At 37.4% G+C, this 25,727-nt stretch overlaps 1 protein-coding gene across 3 annotated transcripts in view; it reads left to right on the top strand.

The window, feature by feature from the left end:
• CEP112 (centrosomal protein 112) overlaps window positions 1–25,727 on the top strand; it is a 421,494-nt gene that overhangs the window by 36,647 nt on the left and 359,120 nt on the right. For all 3 annotated transcript variants that reach the window (XM_039236017.1, XM_039236016.1, XM_039236018.1), the window contains exons 5-8: window positions 4,063–4,156; window positions 6,036–6,113; window positions 16,045–16,092; window positions 16,598–16,675. In XM_039236017.1, the coding sequence (XP_039091948.1) occupies window positions 4,063–4,156; window positions 6,036–6,113; window positions 16,045–16,092; window positions 16,598–16,675 (298 nt within the window). The remainder of the gene's footprint in view (window positions 1–4,062; window positions 4,157–6,035; window positions 6,114–16,044; window positions 16,093–16,597; window positions 16,676–25,727) is intronic.

Here is a 25,727-nt window from a genome sequence, read left to right as displayed (position 1 = left end):
GGATCCAGTTTTATTGTACATAGATTGTACCTCAATGAACATAATAAAAATCATATCCAGGTGTAGTCGAGGCTTCTTTGGTGTGACTTCTTCCAATCCAAACACCTGTGCAATAAAAGAGCAAAGTTCTCTCTTCCTGCCAGCTATACAGCCAACACACGGTGGTGATAGAGGGCCTGCAGAGCTCCCATTCAAAGACCAGGGCGAATGAGAGGCGTGATGGCAATTGTATAGCAGTTCTGAAATCTAGCCAGGCATTTGTTGCCTGCTTCTTGATTAGGGTTTAGTGCTCCTTCCCTGCAAGTGTTCCTCATGGCTCCTAGCTCTGTTGTCGGGACTCTTGGCTTTTTTTCTTTTCTTTTCTTTTTTTTTTCTTAACCATAAGGAATGAGGTGGAGCAGTTTTCCTAGCCTGCCTCCTGTTTGTGGGACTTTGGAGAATCAAGTGCGTCTTTTCATTTTGAACTCTGTCCCTCTCACATGAAGCTAGTCTGATTCTTTAGTTTTGAGGCTGTGGCTGTGTCCTTTGCCTCTGCTAGGCCTACAGCTTCTTATAAGCCATCGCTCTCAGAACCAGCATTAATTTTCAGCTTTCTCGAAGAGCAAGGAAGCCTGTCCCTGCCCCTGCCTTCTTGGCAGGTTTGACTTTGTTCCTCTACTTCGGGGAACTTTTGATTCCTTTCTTCTTCTCCAGAGTCACACTTGCTGCTGTCTCTAGTTGTTTCTGGAAACAGAACCTGGCAGACTTTCCGTTTTCATCCTTTTCGTGGTGCATTTTTGTTCTAGCTAAAAGTGCTATCATAAGCTATTCTTTTTAGGCTCTTTGATGTAGTCTTGACTGGCACTGTCACTACTATTTCTTTCAATTACTGTTTCCCGAGTTCCTGTTTTATTTACTCCTTCTGGAATTCCTGTTATTTCGATGTCAGAGATTACGAATCTTTCTACCTCATCTCTTGCATTTTCATTTACTGTAATCATCCCTTCATTTTTTCCTTTGTGTTATCTGAATATTTCTTGAACTAATTTTATAAGTCACTGATTTGATTTTATACTATTTTTAATCTGTTAGTCTCTTCTTCCGTTATGATTTTAAAATTTGGTAATCATGTTTTTTATTTGTAAGCACATTTTTATGATCACAGATTGTTCACCTGAAATATCCACTTGAATGACATTGGAAACACAAATTAAAATTACATTTAGGGGCACCTGGGTGGCGTAGTTGGTTGAGCATCCAACTCTTGATCTCAGCTCAGGTCTTGATCTCAGGGTTGGGAGTTCAAGCCCTGTGTTTGGCTCCATGCTGGGTATAAAGCCTACTTAAAAAATTACATTTAGAAGTTTCCCTTTGTATATACATAATAAGTTTCTTTTGCAGGAGGACATTTGGTCTTCCTTTAGGTGTAAATCTTACATATCTTGTGTCTTATCTCTTTACCTTTAATGGGACAAGTCTTTGTTTCTCTAGTATTTGGAATCAAGCATGATGCTGAGAGAGTGGTTTTGGATTCCTATTGAAATGCTACAGAAGTAGGAAAAAGTGAAAGGGAAGAATTTATATTTCCTACAGTTTTACTCCTTCCACGAGTAAAGAGGCATGTGCATGCGTGGGTCTCACTAATGTGCTGAAGCTTTTCTTTCTGTTAGTTTCAGCACCCTGAAATTGATCAGGCCACGGTTCTTCTCTTCTAAATGGCGCAAGCACCATAACCATGAGCTCCTGCAATCATGTCCCAGGTCCCAGTTGTAGGCTGTCTACGAGCACCATGCCCTGCCAGTCTGTGTAGTAGACAGCGCCTGCTCTTCTCCCTACAGAGGCTTCTAGGGCTGGGCTTTGTCCCCTACTTTCTGTTCTACTGTCGTCCTGACCTCCAGCCCCATCACTGTGAATTCGAGCTGTCTTTGTATCTACTTTGAGTCTCAGTTAATGGTATTTCCAGCTGGAGACTCTGTCTCAGTGGCAAGAAATGAAACTTCCGTGCCTAATGTCCTGTGTCTCTTATGCCTGCCAGATTTTAGCAATGATAGGGCCTCCTTCTTTAGTTGTCTCAACTGCCTTCGCAAGAAGCTGGCTTCAGCAGTGCCTCTGCTTTACTTGGCCTGAATTGGAGCATGCTTTAGGGACAGGATAATGAATTTAGTTTTGGACACATTGAATCGTAAGTAGGGCTTTTCAATTTGTACTTGTAATAGCGTTTGAGGCTGAGAAAGAGCAATTTGGGCTGGAGATGTAGACTTGGTAATCCAAGCTCCTTGCTATTTGAAAAGCTAATAGTAGTTTTATTAGCAGTTTGGATTGTCCAGAAGGAATGCATGTTAAAGGGAAAATAAATAAGGTTTGACACAGAATCCTGAGATGATAGCATGCATGGGGTAGGCAGGGATGGAAGAAAGGCTGCTTGAAGGTTATTGTAAAGGAGATTTCTGAAGGATTGAATGAAAACTAAGGAAGAATGGTTCTAGGGAGCCAGTGAATTTGACATCTTGAAAACACTGTTCCTAATGTTTAGTGAGGTCAACTAGGATAAGGACAGATAGTGGCTCATTTGCTTCAGCAGCTAGGAGATCGTTGATAGCTTATAGCACTTTTAGGATGAGTGGAAGTCAGATTGTGGTTGATTGAAAAGTATGTGTCAGGTGAGGACATGGTCTAATAACTTGTTTTGAAAGTTTATTGTGAAGTGAAAAAGGATAAATTGTTGCAGAGGACAGCTACAAGCAAGTTGAAAGGATATATTGTTTTATGTATGCACCCCGTGTAATAAATAGATAAATGGTTCGGTCCTCTTTTTTTATTAATATTTTCTATGAGAGTTTCTTTTAATATTTAAGCATTTTTCAATTTTTAAGGATAGCTCTTTTTATGATTGTTCAATCTATTCTTAAAGAAGAATAGGCCACTGCTTAGCATGGTGTATTAGGTTGCCTTTTCCCACATCCTGAGTTTAATGTTCATATCAGCTAAAGCACATGGGCTAATGAAATTATTCTCAACCTATTGCTTTATCTATTTTTCTCATTAGTTTTTAAGTATTTGGATATCTGGGATGTTGAGTTGGAGTATAAACGTTAACAGCTCTCTTTTAAACAGCGTTTTCAGACATTTGACATTACTTAGTGACTTGTCTATGGAATGTTATTCTGTCATTGTTACTACCAAAAAAATACATTCATTGTCATCTTGTCTTTTTTAACTACAATTCTGCCTTTGGGAATATACCTAAAATGGACGAGTATTTGTGAAGGGAATCCCAATAGGGTTTGTGGTTAAAAGTTAGTGACTTTAATTCATTCTTTAATGGTTAGTTTCCATTTCATGTATCTTGAAGGAGCTGTTCAGAGGATAGATATTCATAATAATGAAACTTTCATTGAAGTAGCTAGACTCCAGGCTAAAGTAGAATATTGACTATGATATTTTATACTATATTTTATATTGGAGAAAAGTCTTTTTATTGAAATTCATTTGGAAGCTTAAACTATTTTCCTATTTATACTGTACTTATAACATTTTATCCAAATTAACATGATGTATTTTAAATTTAAGACTGATTTCTCTGTAGTTTCTGACATGGTTTCAAATTAATCCAAATTTTCAGCTACGTGAGGATTTTTAAATTTTATGTATTTTAAGGCTTCATCTTGGTGCGCAACACAAATCCAATAAAACTTACAGACCTTTTAAAATGATTATCTTCTTTGAGAATATATGCTTCATTTTTTTCCTTTGTTCTATACTCAGGAAAATGGGGAGGAAGGAGAAAAGACTTAAATACATTTACTTTATTATAGTCCCACTTAAAAATAGCATATATTTGTGAGCAAGCATGTGGTATTTAGGTGACGTTTTATTTATAGTTAAATCTAAATAAAAATAAAATATGAGAAATACAAATGGTCTTTAGTCACATTTCTTTTTTCTCTGCTATGGAAGCATCCTTGTTAAGTATGAACAATCATCTCATTTCCAAAAGAAAAAAATTGGTAATCCCAGATTTGAATGTTCCCCTTTGTCCTCCATATTCCCTCCATTCTGATTGTTACTGTTTTGGTGTGTTAGTAGGGGCCAGTACACTGCGAAGCTCCAAACAAGATCACATTCTATGAGTCCAACCTCCAGAGAAGATGGACAAGATATTACCCCAAAGAGTTGTGTAAGATCAGATTCTACTTTGGCTTGTTTGTTTGTTTGCTTGTGATTTTAAAATAACTCCACAAATTTTTAGTTTCATGTTTGTCAAAGTTCCAACAATTACTTTAAAACAGTGAATGAAGTCTGAAGGTTTTGGTGAATACCCTGATATCAAAGAACATGGAGAGAATGGTAAATTCCAGTGTTCCTTCTGGTTTCTTGAAGATTATGAGACATCATGTCAATTAGTATATTGTGGCCCTTGTGCATTGGGGAATAACTTTAGAAGACTTCGTTTAAAAAAATTTTTTTTTCCTTTTCCCTTTGACTCAGTGTGTGTGTGTGTGTGTGTGTGAGAGAGAGAGAGAGAGAGAGAGAGACAGAGAGAGAGAGAGACAGAGACAGAGACAGACAGAGAGAGAGACTGACCCAGTGGTCATAAATTTAAGAAACTGGGATTAACTTGTAGTGAAGTAAGGGATACTGCCTTTCTGCTGAAGGTGAACTCTATATCCTGAAATGTGAATGCCTCGCTTGCATCTAACTGCTTAACATAGTTTTGGTTTGATAAAGGTGCCAATGAGCATTCCTGTGAGCTTTCTAAAGAGAATTTTGCCTGTTTACTACTGCCATTCTTGCGTAACTTGGGGTGGTCTTGAGTTACATGACTTTTAGTTACAAGGAGATCATGTGTGATGCATGGCTGTTTAGCACATATGGCTCTAAACATACCTCACTGCGTTTTCTCCAGTTAGTTTGGAACTTTGGAAAATACTTTAAGGGCAGCACATTTTAAATATCTGTGGGTGTATTATCAACCATTATATTTATTCAAAATAAAACAAGGCAGGTGCATTTCTTGAGACATTTTTGTTCACAAAACAAGAAACAGGCCAACAATAGAAGCAGTAATGAATTTAAATGCAGTGTATATAATAAATTCAATATTTTGTTCAGTAGAAATTTGGAGACCATAAAATATGGAGAATATTTTAGTATGTTTTTCATCACTTCAGATAATTTCAGTGATCATAAGTAAATAGATTCATTTATTAGTAATGAGGTTTTCTAAAAATGTGGAAATGTGCCAACAAATTTAATTTCAAAATGCATTTTTTTGGGCTGCACTGTAGTGTATACATGATTATTTTACATAGACTTACCTTTCTAAGTTGTTAGAGCTTTTAGATCATTGTCCATTTCTGGGCACAGATTTTAGGCTGTCCTCAGTTAATTAAGAGTTTTAATCTGCTCTGATAAATGTGTAATAGAGTAAGTTACAGGAGAGGGGAAAAATCATGCAATTTTAATTTTTAAAAAAAGTAAAATTTCACCATAATTGTGTTCTCATGCTGTGAATCCAAAGCTTATTTCTCTTTATATTCAGTGCATGAATGAGAATTGATTTAAGAACAAGGAGCTTCTTGGACATCAACACAAACTTCCCTGTTAACGAATTTTAAGGATTGTAAATAATTCATCTTTTCAAGTGTTTCCCCACCCTCCTTTAAAGCTATTGTGGTATACCGCAATTAAAACTTTTTGTAAAAGAACTTAAAGAGAAGAATCTGGATTAATTTTTAAAATATTCTTTTGATGTGTTTTTTTTTTTGAAATCTAGTTACTGTATGAATATATTGTGAAGGCACCTCGCAGCCCTGTGCAGCTATAATAAACAGTCATTAGTTAGAATCGAGAACTCTGCCTCTGCTGCGACATAAACCTTTCCTCTGAGGGTAATGCGGTACTACCAGAAAAGCACACGCAACTCTCATTTTTCTGAATGACATATATTTTGGCCCATTTTCTGACTTTTCTGTTTTCTCCCTCCCTCTCCTTTCCCCTTTTATTTCTTCCTTCTTTCCTCTACCTGTTCTTCTCTCTTCTCTTTTGTCTTTCAGGAAGGTCATCCCCCAAAATCTGCTGTTTCTTTGGATGACAGCGACATCGAAGCTCGCCTTAATAGTTGGAATCTTGGGGTAAAAAAAAAGTACTTGGTTTATGTATGTGCATCGATGTAGCAGAGTCCTATTGTACTTGGAGAACATCTGAACTAATTCTATTTGGTGAATATTATTGGATGCCAGCCATTGAGAAGTGTGGTGGTACTGTGGGAGAAAGATCTAGAGAACGGGAAAGACAGATAACATTCTAGAGAAGCATAGTCCCCGCCCTCAATAAGCTGTCTTGTTGGGGGTGTAGGAGATACACACATACATAGTTAAAGAATTATTTAAGATAGTATATGGTAAAATATTAGCATGAGTTGGAAAGCAGAGGATTGAAGTGGAGGAAAGGGGAGGGAGGACTTGGAAAAGCAAGGTCATTTGGGTTAAAAAAAAAAAATCAGGAGATTTTTCTGATGAGCCACCATCATGGGCAGCAGTTTTCAGGCTCAGAGGCTGAGAGGGCCATGGATGTATCTGGGCAGTTGTGGAGGGGGGAGCTAGAGAGAGGGAGGGCTGGAGAAACGTGTGGGGGTGTGAGGGAATGGACATGACTGGATCTTGGGGACTTAAGCAGAGGGTTGGGGACCGTGTTAAACAGGCTGCATTGTATTGGAGTTTGAAGGCTAAATTGAGCAGTTGTGCTTTTACATTTTAGGCAGTGTTGAGCCCTGCGGGTTTATTTATTCCTTCCACATTCCACTTTCCATGATGCTGTTGAAATGCTTTGAGGAAATGAAAAGGGGGTTAGAACAATTTTGATGACATTTTGTTATTAAGATAATTTCTAATTTGAAAATTGGCAAAGTACAGAAAATCAGAGGAATGAAATATATTTGAAAATCTTAACACTGAGAGATGGGTTACTGTTTTGTTTTATAGATCTGCCCCTCCTTTTTTTCTCCTGTGTGCATTTATAAAATTAAAATTTAAACAAAATTGGGGTCATATTATAATTACTATTTTATTATGTGCTGTTTTTAATTTCTTTTCAAATTTTTTAGTTTTGAGAGAGAGAAAGCAAGAGCATGCACACAGAGGAAGGGACAGAGAGAGAGAGAGACAGAGAGACAGAGAGAATCCCACGCAGGCTCTGTGCTGTCAGCACACAGCCTGACATGGGGCTCAATCTCAAGACTCTGAGGTCATGGCCTGAGCCAAAATCAAGAGCCCGCTGCTTAACCCACTAAGCCACCCAGGTGCCCCTATTGTGTGCTGTTTTCAATTTGATAGAAGTTTATAGTAGTTCTATAAATATATGAATATTAGTGATAGCACTAATTTCTCTTTCGGATGGGTATTCCATAACTTATTTAAGCATCCTGGACATTTCGGTTGTTCCCAGTTTGTGGCTAATGTAAATGATACTGCAATACGTTTCCCTACAGATTTTCATATACACATTTGGTTGCTTTCTCAGGTTTCATCCCGTTTTGGTACATAGCCTTCCAGAAGGTATATACCAGTTTATTCTCCAACCACCAGGATATAGGATTGTCTATTTCTTACGTCTTTACTGACAGTAGGGATTGTTATTTTAAAAGACCTAAAACCCTTCCCACTAATAATGGTCTTTAGTAAAAGGAATGCTTTAGGGAAATTGACTTGGTGGCATTTTGAAGGTTATATGGGATGTGAGTAGAAATGGAGAAAGGGAACCAATCATCTTTTTGGCGTTTGTGGTGAACTCCATACTAGGTGATTTCTGTGGAGACGGAGAGGGTTGAAGGAAAAGCCATTTCAAAAAGGGGAAAGGATACTGACCAGAAGGGCACCTAAAGGTTTGCTTCTAGGAAATGTGAACACAGGCTTCCTGTCAGTTAACTGTCAGATGGGGGAATCCATTGTAGGGGTCACAAATTTCATTTTAGACTGGTGGGGTTTGAAGAGATGGGCAGGCCAGTTGGGAGGTCAAGGTCTGGAGCTTCAGGAGACTTGAGGGCTGGAATCCTCTTTACAGTTAAGCTGTTTGAAGTGGGGGCTCCACCCAGAGGCTGGGCGGCCAGCTCTTAGGGGACGGAATGAGGACAGCTGGCTCCTGCAAGGGACACGGTAGAAGGTAGGGCGTGGGTAAGAGTTTAAAGCAATGTGAATCTCCTGGCCATTTTGGGAGCATATTTGTGAAAGAGAAGTGAGAGAGAATTAATAACAAGAGGGGAAGAGTAAGTCAAAAGGAAAACATTATTATGTTTGAAGGTGGAGGGGCAGTTACCACCCAAGGGAAGTCCGAGCGTTACCAGTGGGAGAAGAGCATAGGAAATCCCCCAGAAAGACCATTTTGTCCCTGATATTTGCCAGAAAGCAATATCAAACTAAAAGCAAAATTCTGGGCTAGCCTTTTAAACTTGCCTTTGCCCTTAGCCGTTTGGAACTTCTGATGTACACTTCTTAGCCCACAGAGTACTTTACCCGATTATTTAACTGTTCAGAGGATTAGAATTTTCATTCATATAATAAAATTAAAATAAAATGCCTAAAATATTTTGAGGTGATGCCTTAAAACTAGGTCTTCCTGGGTTCTGTTTCACACTTTCATTGTTCAAAGAATGCACTAACAGTGTAAAATATGAAAGTCTTGCATTTTTATATATTTATAACATATATACATTAATCAGGCCGAACTCTTTATCTTTTGATCACAGTAGAATAATTTAAGAATCCAGTGTATTAAAAAGCTTAGCTTTTGCTTTGATTTTAGTTTTGTATTAGAATGTGTGATGGATTTTTTTTCTCCCTCTTCCTGTGAGTGATCAGTTAATAGTAGTTAATTTTTGTGCTCTACACTGAGGGTACATTTTTTTTATATTGCCAACATGACTTTCAAACACCTTCATTCAGATGCATTAGATGTTCTAGAATTTGAATTTTCTAGTTTTTGTTAAAAGTACACTTTTTGCCCCAAAGATATTCTTTCGTTCCTCAGGAGTGTCTTAGTATTTTTTAAGGAATACGTAATTTAAGTAGAGATTTACTTACTCAACCTAGCAATTTAATTTTCCTCCTGTATTTTTTTCTTACTCTTTAAATTTTGTAACCTTTAGTTTTGGGGAAACTTTCTTACTCTGTTAATATATTTGATATATATTTCATGCTTGACTGTCTTTATGTAAGTTTTTCTCTTTTTTCTTTTTCTGAGGGCCTGGTGGGGAGCTGAGAGGAGGACTTTCCCGGGCCTTCTTTCCTGCTCACTCCCATTCTGGGTCCACTCACTCTGAGCTGGAGCAAAGGAACAGTGAGGACTCTTTGCCTCTTAGCCCCAGAGCAGGATCTGGGAGGCATGTGGGATTTGTGCAGGGACGGCGCTTGGGACAGGCAGTGAGTGGAGGCTGGGCGAGGTCAGCAGGAGTGAGTGTCAGATCCGTGGGTGGCTCAAGAGGGTGGACAGCACCCCAGAGGCAGGCAGACCCACCTGGAGGCCAGGGCCCATCGGGGAGGGGTGAAGCTCCGTGTCGAGGGCTTGGGGACACCTGTGAGATGTTAGCAGGTGGGACGTGCCTTTACTCTCCCTGTGAGGAATGTGGGAAGCCCGGCTGTCCCCCTCCTTGGCCTGTTGGGAACTGTTCTAATCAGGCACAGGGTGGGAGCACTGGTCACGTGGTGCAGGAGATGCAAGAGAAAGTCCACTTGAGCTCTTCCAGGAGGTGAGCTTCCCAGGTTGCTGACCCACAGAATTATGAGCTCAATAAAATGGTTGTAGCTTGAAGCTTTGAAGCTTTGGGGTGCTTGCCATGTAGCAGAAAGCTAAGTGGTACAGTAGATGCTGCCAAATGTCTATCTGAAGTGATTGTGCCGATTTGCATCCTCATTAGCCACGTGCCAGTTCCAGTTAATCTACCTTCTCTTCCATCCTTGGTATTGGTACTCACTTTTTTTTTTTTTTTTTTTTTACTTAAAATTGAGCCATTCTTGAGAGTGGTTAGTTGACACTGCACTTTGGGGTTTTAATGTATGTTTTCCTGGTGACTAATCCGGTTAGGTGACTTTCTGTATATAATTGACAGTCTAGATAGCCTCTCACAGACAAGTGCCTGCCTACAGGTTTGCCAATTTTTCTGTTGGGTCACTGGCTTTTTTCATACTGATGACGTAAGGGTTTTGTTTCTGTTCTGGATAAGAGTCCCTTTGGAGGAGGTATTATAAATTTTTTCTTCTCCTTTGTTGCTTTTCTTCAATCTCTTACTGGTGTCTTGGCCGAACAGAAATTTTAAATTTTAACGCAGTTCATTTTCTCATTTTTTCACCATGTGGTTAAATGGCGTTTGGGTCCTATTTAAGGTCTTTGACTGTCCTGAGGTCCTGAAGATGTTCTAATTTGTTTTCTCCTAGCAGCTCTATCGTTGTTGTTGTTTTTTTTTTTTCTAGTTAGATTACATGCCATCTGTAGGTGATTTTGACATATATTATTAGATAGGTAGCTAAGACTTGTTTTTGTCCCTGTGTATATCCAGGTGACACCCCTGTGTATTGAAAAGACTCTTCCTGCTGTGTTATTTGTCTCATACGTCAGGTGACGGTACATGGCTGTTTCCATTCTGTTCCTTTGGCTTACTTGCTTTCCCTTGTGCCAATGGACTCGGTCGGCCCTTCACTCTGTATCTAATTTGTGCTAAGTGTTTGTTGAAATGTGAGTAAACCAGTAATGAGCCTCCATTTGTAGTCTTATCTCTGTGGAAAAACATTTTTCAGGCTCTAAAATGTTGCCTCGTAAAACATTTTGGAGCACAATCGATTTGCCACTGAGGACTGAATTTATTTAATACTATCGAGAGATTTTTGGCAGTTGTAACTGATGCCATGACTTAAAAACATTTAGTTGTGTTGCTAGTAATAGATTGCTTGAAAATGTCCTTTCCTTTAAGGCAGTAAAAATATCAGATAAAATGTCTTTATTTTCCCGGAATCATCTCTAATTGATCAACATTAGTCTATAAGGGGGTATTTGATCAGTTTGATCAAAATCCTGAATAATACAAAGAAATAAGCTGACAGAACCCTTTGTAACCAAACAAATCACCTAAAAAACTAACCATAACAAAATGTCAAAAACCAGTTTTCCTTAGAAAACATTCAGATATCTGTATTTGTGTCTAGTTTAAATGATTACATATTTTATTACCATGATTCTCTTTACTCTTTAAACCAGAAGAGTTTGGTCATGTGATTCATTCCTGCTATTGGAACTTAATTTTTTTTTTGGCTTTGTTTTCTGCATAATATTTTGTTAGACTTTAATGATTCACATAAATCCTTTTTATCTTCCATTTTGGACATTCTTTGTTGTGGTCTTCTTTCTGGAGGTATTGTGAGAGAACAAGAAATTTTCTAAAAGAGCATGAAAAAAGTAAATATTAAGACTGTTTACAGATTGCTTCAAGTCCATTTACTGGTGGATTACGAAGTGGGAACATTTAACTTCAAAGCACATCTGGCTGCTGTTATAAAATCAGAAAATAGATTGCTTATTTCCCCCAAATAGACGTAAGAACATGCTTTACTATGGATAATTCTCACTACATATTGGAGTGGGTAAGAGACACACTCCATGGATTGTAGATGAATAACGACAGAAAGATTTATACTTGTTTACAGTGTTCATCGTTGCTCTTAAATATTACAATACACTCTTTCCTTTCTTCTTTCTTTTTTGGTCAACTCAAGAAAGGAAATTTATGATAACAGAATGAGTCCTTAACTTCTGCATTTAATGGCTTTTAAAGATGAAGAGGATGAAATAGGAGTTACTTCTGCATAGTTGAAAGGCTACATTGTAATTAGCTAAATCAATATTTTGTACTCTGCTTGTAAATGTAGAGCTGTGTAAAAATAAGTCACAGATGGTTTTCTTGGCTTTTGGTTTTAAATTTGAAGCTTAATTAGAGCTTGAGCATCTTTGAGAATTCTGTTTCCCCCTTCTTTTATTTTCCCCCTTATACTTAATTCTGCTTCATGAATTAGGGTTTTATATATTTGCAGATTTGGGTGTGTCCTTGAAGAACTTACTTTCTGGGTTGGTTTTTCTCCATTCCAAAAATAGAGAATGGTTACTTACTATTCATATACATACCTTCAGACAATAAATATTTATTGAGTGCACTTTGCTGCCTGCTGGAAATTTGCTGCCTCTGTTTTTCAAAAAGGTGTGTATATATAGTACAGTATTATTTACTAAAGAATGTGCCTCTTTCTCTGGTGTAATATTTAAGTGGCTTTTATTATTATCTCTACTAACTAAATGTTTCCCAAAGTAAATGTACTGATTCAGACACCCACCAGTGGTACTCCATCTGGAACATTTTCATTGTCAGATTTTTAATGTGTACTAATCTGGCGGCGGCAAATACCATCTCATTGTGGTAGTACTTTACATTTTTTGTACTTCTAAAAATATTGAGTTTATATTCAGATGTGTATTAGTCATTCACATTTCTTCCTCAGTAAAATGTGTCTCAAGTTTTTCCTATTAAAAAAACTGTCTTGTTCCTCCTTTTATTAACTTTTAAAGACCTTCTTTATACATTTTAGAGACTGATCATTTGTGTTAACGTCTCTTGGCTTATGGCTTATCTTTTCATTTTATTTATGATATCTTTTCTGGAGAGAAGTTCTTACTTGAAGTAGTCAAATTTATTGATTTCTTTTTTGCGTATACTTTGTTTTTGTTTATTGCTTAAGAAAATTTTCTACTTTGAGGTCATAAAGTCATTTTTTTATGTTGCTTTCTGCAAGTTTTTATGGTTCTGCTTTTAATTATAAGTATTTAATCCATTTGGGAATTTATTATATATGGTGCAAGGAAAGACTCTGATCTCATTTTTCCCCGCTTATTAAACACATCTTTAATTTCTCAATAATTTGCCATTCTAGATCTTTCATGAATCAAATAAATATATTTATTTGAATTTCTAGTGCTTTCTGGTTGGTTCCATTGACTTACTGTCATTACTATAGTTTTACAATATCTTTATAAGTCATCCACCTTGATTTTTTTCTTCAGGTATGTCTTGGCCCTTTTCGTCTATTTATTTATATACATTATATAATGAGCTTATTAAGTGTTACCAAAGCCCTCTTGAGATTTTACTTTGGATAAATTTAGCGGCCTACCTACCTCAAGTGGGTGGCACAGAAAACCTGGTGATTGTTAGTGCCAGAGACAAGGGGAGGCCCAGGGAGGGCCGTGTCAATCTTAGCTCCTGTTTCACAGCTTAAAAAAGTAATTCCTACTGGGGACAGGTTTTGATTTTGATTTTGATTTTCTGTTTTTTATGGAAAGTTTTTATGGATATTGGATTCTTTGTTTCTGTTTGTTTTGTTCATAGTTACTGATGTTAGATTGTTTTGAACAAGCAGTAGTCATGGTTATATGGGGTGGGGGTGGTTTGGGGAGCTTGCTTGCTTTCTTAGTGTGGGAAGGCCTTCTTCTGCTCCACTAAGGATCAGTTTCTTTGATCAGAGGTACCTTCTGGGTTGTCATTTTGGCCTGTCGTCTTCTGTTTCTTTGATTCTGTCTTTTTTCTGTTGGATCCTTTTTCTTCAGCTTCTTTCTTTCCCTTCATCATGGACAAGCTTCCTTCCATGGGGCCTCTCCTGCAGAAATAGTTCCTTCCCAAGAATCTTCTCTGGCTCTAGACATGTTCACTTTTTACACCCTTCATATATATATATTTTTTTTACACCTTTCATATATATGTATATTTATTACAATTTATTATAAAGTTGGCTAACATACAGTGCATACAGTGTGCTCTTGGTTTTGGGGGTAGATTTCCGTGATTCATCACGTACATACAACACCCAGTGCTCATCCCAACAAGTGCCCTCCTCAATGCTCATCACCCATTTTACCTCTTCCCCACCCCCCATCAACCCTCAGTTTGTTCTCTGTAAAGAGTCACTTATGGTTTGCTTCCCTCACTCTCTGTTTGTAACTATTTTTTCCCCTTCCCTTCCCCATGGTCTTCTGTTAAGTTTCTCAAGTTCCACATATGAGTGAAACATATGATATCCGCCTTTCTCTGCCTGACTTACTTCACTCCGCATAATACCCTCCAGTTCCATTCATGTTGCTGCAAATGGCAGGATTTCATTCTTTCTCATTGCCTGGTAGTATTCCATTGTGTATATAAACCACATCTTTTATCCATACATCAGTTGATGGACATTTAGGCTCTTTCCATAATTTGGCTATTGTTGAAAGCGCTGCTATAAATATCGGGTCCATGTGCCCCTGTGCATCAGCACTCCTGTATCCTTTGGACGAGTTCCTAGTAGTGCTGTGGCTGTTTTACACTGTTCTCTTGATGCTCCCATCTGCAGTGCTCCCGTCTGTCAGGTGTTTTGTACGACCCATGTAAGGTGGGCCACTCTCCTTCTGCAGGTCACTATTTGCTGACATTTAAGTTCCAACACCACCAGGACCCCAAGGCCCTTCCTTTTTGTTCCATGCTGTCACTCTAGCTTGGCTCGGGATTTGATTCTGCTGATCTGTGATCTTTCTTTTGTCACATACGTGTGAATAGAGGGTTTTCATGATCTCTCCTTGTTAGGGTATAGGCATGGGTAGTGGGTGTTTTTGTGTGCTCTCTTTGTTGGTCTATATGGACTTTTGGAGGATGGGGAGAGAAATTTAAATTCAGACAATTGACATTACTTCATAGGTATCAACCTTCGGGTGAAAAATTATTTTGTAAATTACTCTTTATCTAGGTGCCAAAGTAGAGTTATTCTTCAGATTTTGGAGGAATAGATCCTGATAAAATATGTCTGACAGAGCTTTTAGTTGGCACTTAATTTGTGAATGAAATTGTTGGGGTAACAATCAGTGTTTCTGATTTATCATATAGTATATATTCATCCAATAAATATTTCCTTGAAAGCCTCCTACACGTTAGGTATTGTGCTAGGCACCATGAATACAAAATGGAGAAGTCATTATCCTTGCACTCATCGTGCGTAAAGATCAATGTAGACACATGCTGGTAAACACTTAGAATATAATATAAGAGCTATGGGAGACACATGGAATACTTTAGGTGCTTGATAAGAGGGCGAGATCAGGTACCATTTGCCCCTTCCTTCCCTCCTATCCTCCTCTCCTTCCTGCCTGCCTGTTTGCCTTCCTTCCATTCTGCTTAATGCATATTTGTTGGGCACCCACGACCTGTCAGGCCCTGTGGTAGATGCTGGGATAGATGGGTTGTGACCATCATAGCCTATTTTCAGAGTTTGCACTCTTTTACGGAAGATAGATGTTTGATTAAAAAAGGGTACTATTGGAGTGGTGGGAACTTAATTAAATTTCCTGGGGAAGAGTCTGGAGTAATTTAACCACAGGAAGTTGGGAGAATTATTTCATAGTTTGCAAAGACTCAGATTTGGGAGAGAACATAGTGCTTTGAAAGGTAAAACAAGTTGTCTGGGGTCCTTGGAATAGAGGGTGTATTGGGGGATAGATGAACCTGAAGGTGGATATAGGAGGGCTCCCAAAGAAGTTCTCTGTTCTAGTTGCTATTCTGGAGGTAAATGGAAGGATTCAGGTACTGGAGCTGCCTGCGTGTGTGGAGATTAGACTGCGACTTGATAGGTGAATAGGTGCATGCTCATAAGGTGACAGTAGTATCTAGAGGTAGAGGGCACAGGAAGGCCACCGTATTTCAGTATGTGAGTCAGCCAGGATCCTGGGTGTAGAAAATGTGATGTGAGAAATAGCAGGGCTGAGGCTGGGCACTTAAGCTATGCGAGGATCATGAAACTCTTTTGTCTGCAAAAGAGTTTATGTTTTATATTTTGTTAGTGGGCCACTAAAAATATATTATGGATTACCCATCCTAAAACACAAACCCAATACTAAAACATAGAGAAAATGTTTCGAATAGCAGTTTAATTCTATGTTTTATCAGATAATAATTAAAATTCAAAAATATTATTAATCATAGAATTTTTAATTTCTATCTTAAATTTTCAGATAGAAAATCCTCGGTACCTGAGAGAGAAGCCTATCCCAGTTTCTCTGGTAGGTGAGAATTTCACTGGACTTTTGCTATGAACAGATTTTTTAAAAATGTTTATTTATTTTAATGTTTATTTATTTTTGAGATAAAGAGACAGAGTGTGAGGAGGGGAAGGGCAGAGAGGGAGGGAGACACAGAATCAGAAGTAGGCTCCAGGCTCTGAGCTGTCAGCACAGAGCCCGATGCGGGGCTTGAACCCATGTACCGCGGACCATGAGATCATGACCTGAGCTGAAGTCAGATGCCCAACCAATTGAGCCACCCAGGCACCCCTAGACAGATATTTTTAAGTAAAGTAATCAATAACTCATTTACAGAAAAGAACACCGGTCCACATTATGAAGCCTGAAAGTCGTCTTAATCCTATCACTTGGGAGTGAATAAATTACTTTTTTCTCCAGTGTTGGTATTATTTTGGCATGAACTTCAGGCATCTTAGAGTTTCCTTTTGGGTTAAGGATAAGCCAGGCCTGAGAAAATATTAAATAACTCTTACTCATTCAACAGATGACTCCCAAATTTAGCCTGAGAAAATCCAGTAGTCTCCATGACGACCCTCTACGCTCCCGAATGCATGAGAAAGAGGTAGGATTGAGATCTTTCTGATGTCTCGAATAAAGAACACAGTTTTTATATTTTGTATAATGTGAGTTTCCAGGTCTTTGAATCATGGTGCATGGTAGGAAGAGATTGTCTTTGCTACAAGTGTAAAATAAGGATGCAGTGTAGGTAAGGTTTGTTTTTCTGTTTTTTTTTTCACATGCATGTCCCACATTGTGAGAGTATGAGGGCTGTCTCTTGACTCTCCATTCCTACATATCTGGGCATAGGAAATGGCAGTTTTCAGAAGCAGTGTCTTTTACTTCAGCAAATCCTTCCATGCTGCCTTTATCTCAACTTATTTGTAATGTACCTTTCTAGTTTCACAATTCTTACTGTTTCTTCTATTGAAATTGATCTGCTAAATTAAGCCATGCTATGGCTGATATATAACATAACATACTTTCTTTGATCATTTGAAAGTGGAATTATCCAAGAGGCAGTATCATTGGTTAAAAGCATAGACTCTGGAGTCAAGAATACCTGGATTTAAACCCTACTTGTTAGCTGTGTGAAAGTGGGCAGATACTTGCTCTGAGTCTCTGTTTCCTCATCTAACTTGGGAGACACATGTTTTTCAGGATAAGCATGAAGATTTTGTAGTCTGGAAGTAGTTACATGCTTCACATATAGTAGCCATGAAATAAAGGTGAATTTGCTTTGCTCATTTTTTTATTTCTTTTAAAGTTTATTTGTTTTGGAAGAAGGAGAAAGATAGAGAGAAGAGAATTTGATCAAGAGAGGGGCAGAGAGAGAAGGAAAGAGAGAGAATCCCAAGCAGATTCTACACTGTCAGTGCAGAGCCTGATGTAGGGCTCATATTCACAAACCACAAGATCATGACCTGAGCCAAAATCAAGGGTTGGATGCTTAACTGAATGAGCCACCCAGGCGTCCCTGCTTTGTTATTTTCTTGTTAAAATTTCTATTCAGAAAATTTGAAAGTCATCATTATTATTTTTATTTTTGCTTATGGCACCAGTGAAACGCGTCGGTCACCTGTGTGTGTGATAGAAGACGGTTAGATTAGGGGTCTGAGAAAATGTGTCCTTCACTTGCCTTTACCACTCTCTAGTCACGTGACCCAGGGAAGTCAAGGATATTAGTTTAGTTTTTGCTTAATGAGAGGATAATTATTGATGTGACAGGGTCATTACTAAAATTAATGAGAATTACGAATATGCTTTGGAACTTGTAAATTGTAATTTAAATGTGCAAATGTGAAAAATCTTATTAGACTTAGACTTAATGTTTCTAATAAATTTAATGAAATAGTTTTATCTTTCATTATTTTTTCTTTCATTTTAATGAGGATGCTTCTAAGAATTTCTAAAATTCAATTTCAGTTTGGTGATTTTCAGCATGAAAGGGTTTTCTCACCACCCTCTTTATATAGTATCACAAAGGACATTGATCTTTTTCTTAGATACTCCAAACAGTGGTGTGAGCATATAATTTAATTTTTGTTGATAATGGAGGAGGAAAGGGTATTTTTTTCTTTTAAATTTCAATCTGGTGGAATTATTGCTGCTGATCTCAGTAATATTTATCATTTGATGGCTCCAGTTAAAGGGATGCAGGGTTTTGTTTCACGGTACAACACTGTTGTTTAAAAAAAACTGTTGAAATAAAACATTTTAAAAAGCCTTTGGGGGAAATACTTAGCATGTGCAGGTGCATCTTCTTTAGAGCTCTTTTTTTTCTTTTTTTTAATGTTTGTTTATTTATTTTGAGAGAGTGCATCCCTGGGGAGGGATGGAGTGGGTAGAGGAGAGGGGAGGTGGGGGGAGGAGAAAGAAAGAGAGAGAGAGAGTAAGAGAGAGAAAAAGAGAGAGAGAGAGAGAGAGAGAGAGAGAATCCCAAGCAGGCTCTATGCTGATAGTGGAGCTTGAACCCAGGAACCCTGAGATAATGACCTGAGTCAAAATCAAGTCAGACACTTAACCAGCTGAACCACCCAAGCGCCCCTGGAGCGCTTATTTTGAATTTCTTTCTTTTCCAAGTTGTAATTGTTTTTATGAGTCATTCCAAGTCATCCCCAACCACTTTTCTTTTTACTTTTATTCTGTGCTAATTCTTAGTATTGAGGCTGTTTACCAGAGAATAATTAAAATAATTGAAAGGAAGTACCGGATTTCTGAATCTTTTGGGGGTCTTTGATGAAATAATATCTTTATTCTTTATGATGACACCTTGGATCAGGCATCAACATACCAGCGCTACCCACATGTGTGTTGAGTGAAAGAAAAAGCATTAAAGCTCTCATGTACGGCATCAGAGACTCAGCTTTAAATGTGTGTGGCTTTATTTTTTTCCACACCCTTATGTTTTTGTTTTTCTTTTTGGCATGCTGTAAAAATAGTTTTGGCACCATTGAGAAGTTTGCATGTAAACATCAACTTACTTCATATCTTAAAACATCCCGTGCATATATTTTGGCTAAAATAATCTCTGTGCAGTTACATAGTTGTCTCAGACTTTTGGATGAAATTTTCTTATCATATTTCTCCTCCCTGCTGCAGTATTTAAAAAGTATATGTCGAGTCACCCCAGTGTGAGAATTATCTTGGTTTCATCTTTCTTTTAAAGTAGTGTTTATAGGGGCGCCTGGGTGGCTTAGTCGGTTAAGCATCCGACTTTCGCTTAGGTCATGATCTCGCGGTATGTGGGTTTGAGCCCCGCGTCAGGCTCTGTGCTGACTGCCAGCTCAGAGCCTGGAGCCTGTTTCGGAGTCTGTGACTCCATCTCTCTCTGACTCTCCCCTGCTCACGCTCTCTCTCTCTCTCTCTCCCCTGGAAATAAATAAAAATATTAAAAAAGAAAAAGTAGTGTTTATAATTATCAAGTGACTTGTGGATTTTTATTGAGGATATTTTGGAAAATACAGACATATAAAAGAAGGAAATAAAATCACCTATAAAATCAACACTCAGAAATAAAAACTCTGCCAGAGTATTATATTACCTTCCAGTTTTTTTCTTTATGTATCCTATAAACGTACATTTTTCCTCAGGAAATTGAGATGATACCATGTATTGTTTTGTATATTTTGAATACTTTTCATTCTGTTAAATATTGTTCCTAAGCATCTATTTTTAATGACTGAATTATATTTCAAATTATGGAAGTATTCCTAGTTAATTTAACTTATCCCTATTGTTGGGCATTGAGATTTTTTATACTTTTCACTAATATAAATAATCCTGGGAAGAACGTCTTTAATAATCTTTATATGAACTCTAAATATTTCTTTGGGGTAATGAATTATATTTTACATGATAAAATTGAAATGATGGATTTCTATAAGTTTAGTATCATTAACAATTTAACGTCTAGAATAAAAATTAACATTTGGAAGCCTCTTGAAAATTGTATGGTACTATAAGATACAAGTAAAGAATTTATTACATACAAAAATGAGAATGAAAATAAAAAGCAAAGAAAAAGAGCCATTTGAAGGCTGAAGAAGTAGCAATTTATATTGCCTTTGTAAGTACAAAAATACGAATTATATTTTTATTATTTGCAGGACAAAAATTTTTAATATTTTCCTATTTGAAATAGAAAATACCAATCACATTGTTTTATTACTTTTTTCTGTTGGCCAGAGGTATTTTTCAAACCGGGAGTTTTCTCCCTGAATTTAAATACATAGTTATGTTGTGATATACGTAATTATACCTTAGGATAATATTATATATACTTGCTATAGTCACTTTTATTAAACATTTACTTATGGGCATGATGAGAATTGCTTTTCTCTTTCAAAATTGGCTAGAGCGTTGTACGTCTTTGTGCCTTGTATATGTTCTCATCTAAAAATGCTTTCGTTATTGCTTGTTGCTGTTTTAAAAATAATACAGAGCAATGTTTAAAGAACATTGTTTATTTAAAAAAAGGTTTTTATTTATTTATTTATTTTTTAAATGTTTTTATTTATTTCTAGGAGAGAGAGAGAGAGACAGCGTGAGCAGGAGAGGGTCAAAGAGAGAGGGAGATACAGACTCTGAAACAGGCTTCAGGCTCTGAGCTGGCAGTCAGCACAGAGCCCGACTTGGGGCTCAAAGCCACGAACCGCGAGATCATGACCTAAGTGAAAGTCGGACGCTTAACCGACTAAGCCACCCAGGCACCCCTAAAAAAAGGTTTTTAAAATATTTATTTATTTTTGAGAGAGAGAGAGGAAGAGAGATACAGAGTGCGAGCAGGGGACGGGCAGAGAGGGGGACACAATCCGAAGCAGGCTCCAGGCTCTGAGCTGTCAGCACAGAGCCCGATATGGGGCTTGAACTCAGGAACTGTGAGATCATGACCTGAGCCGAAATTGGACGCTCAACTGACTGAGCCACCCATGCAGTGCTCAAGAACATTGTTTATTTTAAAATGAAATATGAAAGGGATGCCTGGGTGGCTCAGTTGGTTAAGCACCTGACTCTTGATCTTGGCTCAGGTCATGATGTCACGGTCTGTGAGATTGAGTCCTGCGTCAGTGTGGAGGCTGCTTAAAATTCTCTCTCTTCATTCCCCCCCCGGTCCCTTCCCTGCTCATACTCTTTCTCTCTCACTAAATAAATAAACTTAAAAAATAAAATGAAATCTGAAATATGAAATTAAATATTTAATCTTCATTTTCTTAAACCTAATCTTCATTCTTCAGAGGTAATCATCGCTAAAAAATTTAATGTGTCTTTTCTTTAAAATTTTCTAGGAATATCTCACATTTTTATACAAATGAGATCACAGATCATCTCTACATACCGTTTCAGTTTGCTTTTTTAACTGAAATATCTATTCTGATAATGTTTCTTTGACAGAAATTGTCTTCATTTTTAAAAAAATAGTTACATTGTATTTTACTGCAATACCAGTATTTTATTAACATGGCTGCCTACTGAGGGATTTAGTTTATGTTGAGTATTTTGCTGAACAGTGTTTCAGGAATATCCCTGTGTAAATCTCGGTGTATCTAATATGCTCATCCTTATATGATCCATTCTGTGAAATGGACTCGCTCATTCACAGAGTTGCACATTTAAATTTCTTCCTGTCGTCAACAGGTTGCCCTTAAAGTGAGGTTCTGTCTGCATAGGGCTGCAGGGGCGGGAAGAAGGGGAGTGATGGCTAATGGGTCTGGGAGTTCTTTTGTGGAGTGATGAAAATGTGCTGAAATTAGATAGTGGTGATGGTTGCTTTATACTCTGATATGGTAAAAAACCATTGAATTTTACACTGTATTTACTTTTTTTTAAGTTTATTCATTCATTTTGAGGGGGATGGGGCAGAGAGAGAGAGAGAAGAGAGAATCCCAAGCAGGCTGTGCGCTGTCAGCATGGAGCCTGACATGGGGCTTGATCCCAGGAACCATGAAATCATGACCTGAGTGGAAAACATAAGTCGGGTGCTCAACCAAGTGAGCCGCCCAGGCGGCCTGAATCGTATACTTTACATAGGTGAATATTCTATTATGGGCATCATGTCTGTCTCCACAAAGCTATTAACAAAAGGTTATGTCTGCTTATACTTGCTCCAGTGGTGTGAGAATGTCTGTTTTCACAGTTTCATCAATACTCAGTTGTAAACACTTTTGATTACCTGTGACATGAAAAATGACATCCTGTTGTTTTGATACTTAAATTTATTATAAAAGAGCATGAGTGTATTCTTTGTCTCTTTTAATTTCACTTTTGTGAGATGTCTTTTCTTAAGAGTTTTCCATATTTTCATTGAATTGTTTGTCTTCATTGTGATTCCTGAACGATTTATATATGTTAAAGAATTGCGGTCTTTGTCATTTATCTTGTGAGCATCTTTCTCTATGGCTTTTGATTTATTTCTGATGTATTTTTAATGTGTAGTAGTTTCCTTTTATAAGTTGGATCTGTCCACCTTTTCTCTATGGCTTTTGGTTTTTGTACCAGACCCAGAAAAGCATTTCCTCTTCCAAGATTAGGAAAAAAAATAACTCATATTTTTATCTCTTTTAAAATCTATTTTCATATATAAATCTCACATCTATTTCAGAGGCTTTTGTTGTGAATTTTGATGGTAATCTAGGCTAGTCAATTTTAATGTTTACAATAAAAATTTAGGAGTTTGCAATGCTTATGTGAAAAAAGGCAGTAAGTATGGAGAGAGTTGAGTAATATGAAATTTTATGCAGATTACAGAGTTCATCTGTCATGAAGCATTAAATAAGGATTTAATTCTGTTTAAATTTTAGAGAGTCCTAAAATACTGAATTAGCTTTTAGAAATCAAACTTTACAAACCACAACTTTCATTTGAAATTTATAATTGTGTGGAAAATACCATAGATGTTAAATGAGTAATTTTTGCAATATTGTTTTATTAGAGTTAAAGACATAGTAGTTTTCTTTTGGTGGTTAAAAATACATACACCTATAAAATATTTAAAGATGTTCTTTTAAATTTCCAATTCATTTTGGGCATTATGGGAAAACATGTTCAGAGAGAGTGATCCTTTATTTTAACTTTAGCCTATTATTCACCAACACACTTGAACTTGTTTGCCTTTGTAATTGCTAACACATTTCCTGTGATATGTACATCACAGAATTCTGTGACAGTGAGCATTATTAAGCAGTGGGTTTTTTCTCTTAGTGTTCTTAAAAAAGATTTCTGACATAGCTTGAGTCATTTGGAAAACCGTTGTCACTGAAAATGAAGTAAGAGACAACACAACAAGGGAAGATCAGTTTTCAGAGCAACCATCAGTGTTCAGAGAACAGATGGTAGAAATTGCTCTTTTTGTGAAATAAAATAGAAAATTTCCTTTGAACTTCACCTTCACTTATATCGAATGTTCTCACTTATTGTGTAAAAAAAGATGTTGCTTCCTTCTTACATCTAATGTCAGTGAAGCATACTTCCCCTTGTGAAACTTTAGTCAAATGTAGAATTTAAATAAATCTAAGATAGCAAAACCTACATTATTGGCCTAATAAATGAAAAAATTGGTATTTGTAAACATTTCGTATGAATGTAAATTCAGAGACACACAGTATCACAAAACATAATAAATAATTATACAGAGGAATACCCCCCTAAACAACCTCCAGGCAAGGATTAGAGCATTGCCAACGTGCCAGGCGCCTGATGTCTGACCTTCCCAAACATGCTCGGTCCCATCTTCCTGAGAAGTAAACAGGTATCCTGATTTTTCTGATAAATTCCTTACTTTGTTTTTATTTTATTTTATTTTTTTATTTTTATTTTTTTTTTATGTTTTATTTATTTCTAGGAGAGAGAGAGAGACAGCGTGAACAGGGGAGGGTCAGAGAGAGGGAGTCACAGACTGAAACAGGCTCCAGGCTCTGAGCTGGCAGTCAGCACAGAGCCCGACGCGGGGCTCGAACCCACGAACCGCGAGATCATGACCTAAGCGAAAGTCGGACGCTTAACCGACTAAGCCACCCAGGCGCCCCCTTACTTTGTTTTTAAAGTTGATTTTATCACCAGTGCTGGTATCCTTAAATGAAAATGTTTTTATTTTAGTAGATTTTAGACTTCATATGAATAAAACTAAACTTTATAGATAGTCTTTGGCTTCTTTTGCTCAGTAGTGTGCTGGTAAATCTGCTACAATCATCTTTGTTAGGCCATCTAGCTTTCTATTGAATGAGCCTGCCACAATCTCTTGCCGTTTTCTTGGTGAATCTATTAGCATTTTTGGATTAAAATTGTTTTAAATGTTTTTATTTATTTTTGAGAGAGAGAGAGAGAGCAAGCGAGCGAATGAGCAGGTAGGGGTAGAGAGAGAGGGAGATACAGAATCCGAAGCAGGTTCCAGGCTCCGAGCTGTCAGCACAGAACCCGACGCAGGTCCTGAACCCCTGAACCATGAGATCATGATCTGAACTGAAGTCAGACGCTTAACTGACTGAGTCACCCAGGTGCCCATAATGTTTGGATTTTTACAAATAATAATTCTATAAGCCATATTGTGCATGGAACCCAACAACATGGGTATGAGTTTCTCTAGGATAGGTGGTTCTCAAAGTGTGGCCCATGAGCCGCAGTCCATGACTCTCTCATGAGGTCTGCGAGGTCAAAATTATTTTGATAATAAGATTTGAGTGTTGTTTGTTTATTTATTTTACTGTGTTGACATTTGCACTCACGGTGCAGGTGCAGTGCTGGGTAAGCCTGTATTGTTGCCCAAATCAAGGCAGTGGCACCAAATTGTACTTGTAGTTATTATATTCTTCAGTGCCACATGGTCACAGGGAAAAAATGAACAGCTTTATGTAAGAATGTTTTTGATGAAGCAAGTAATGAAACTATTAATTTTATGAAATCCGAAATGCATTTTTTGGATCCCTGAGTGATGAAATGGAACTTTGATTAGAGAACTTAGGTTGCATACCAAGGTATGATGGCTGCCCAGAGGAAAAACACGTGTGTGATTCTTTAAGTTAGGAACGGCGGCTGTGTTTGTGGGCTACTGTTTTTATTTGAAGGAATGACTGACACATGATGGTTATTCAGACCTGGATATTTGGCAGACGTTCTCTGAACAGTGAACAAAACGAGCCTGTCACTTCAAGTACAACAACTGATGATATTTGTTACTAATGATAATATTAGAATTTTGGAAAACTTGTATCAGTCACTGTGAGCTTGAGAGCTTTCTAATACTAAGACTTTTCGGATGAGATCAGTGGGGATATTAACCAATGTGAAGTTTTGATACTGGAGTATGAAATTTTCAATATTTGGAAACCTATGTAACTCATGGAACTGATGTTTTCCAAATGAGTAATACATGCTGTCATAAAATCACATACGGGTAAAAGGGCCATTCCAAGTTTAAGACAGACTAACAGAATTTGCTGTGACAGAGCATGAAAAGTTTCAGATGCCATAATGCAAGTAACTTTATAAACCTAGCACTTGTGTGCGTTGGTCTACTTTGGAAGACTGTTTATAATTATCTGAAAAGGGTACCAAAATATTTTTTTCCTCTACAACTACACATTTATATAAGGAAGCATGTAAGGAAGAGCAAATTCCAGTTC

This window comes from Hyaena hyaena, unplaced genomic scaffold, assembly GCF_003009895.1.
Source record: "Hyaena hyaena isolate Hyena2069 unplaced genomic scaffold, ASM300989v1 scaffold_104, whole genome shotgun sequence".
Taxonomy (NCBI): Eukaryota; Metazoa; Chordata; class Mammalia; order Carnivora; family Hyaenidae; genus Hyaena; species Hyaena hyaena.
This window is presented reverse-complemented; position numbering and strand designations above follow the sequence as displayed.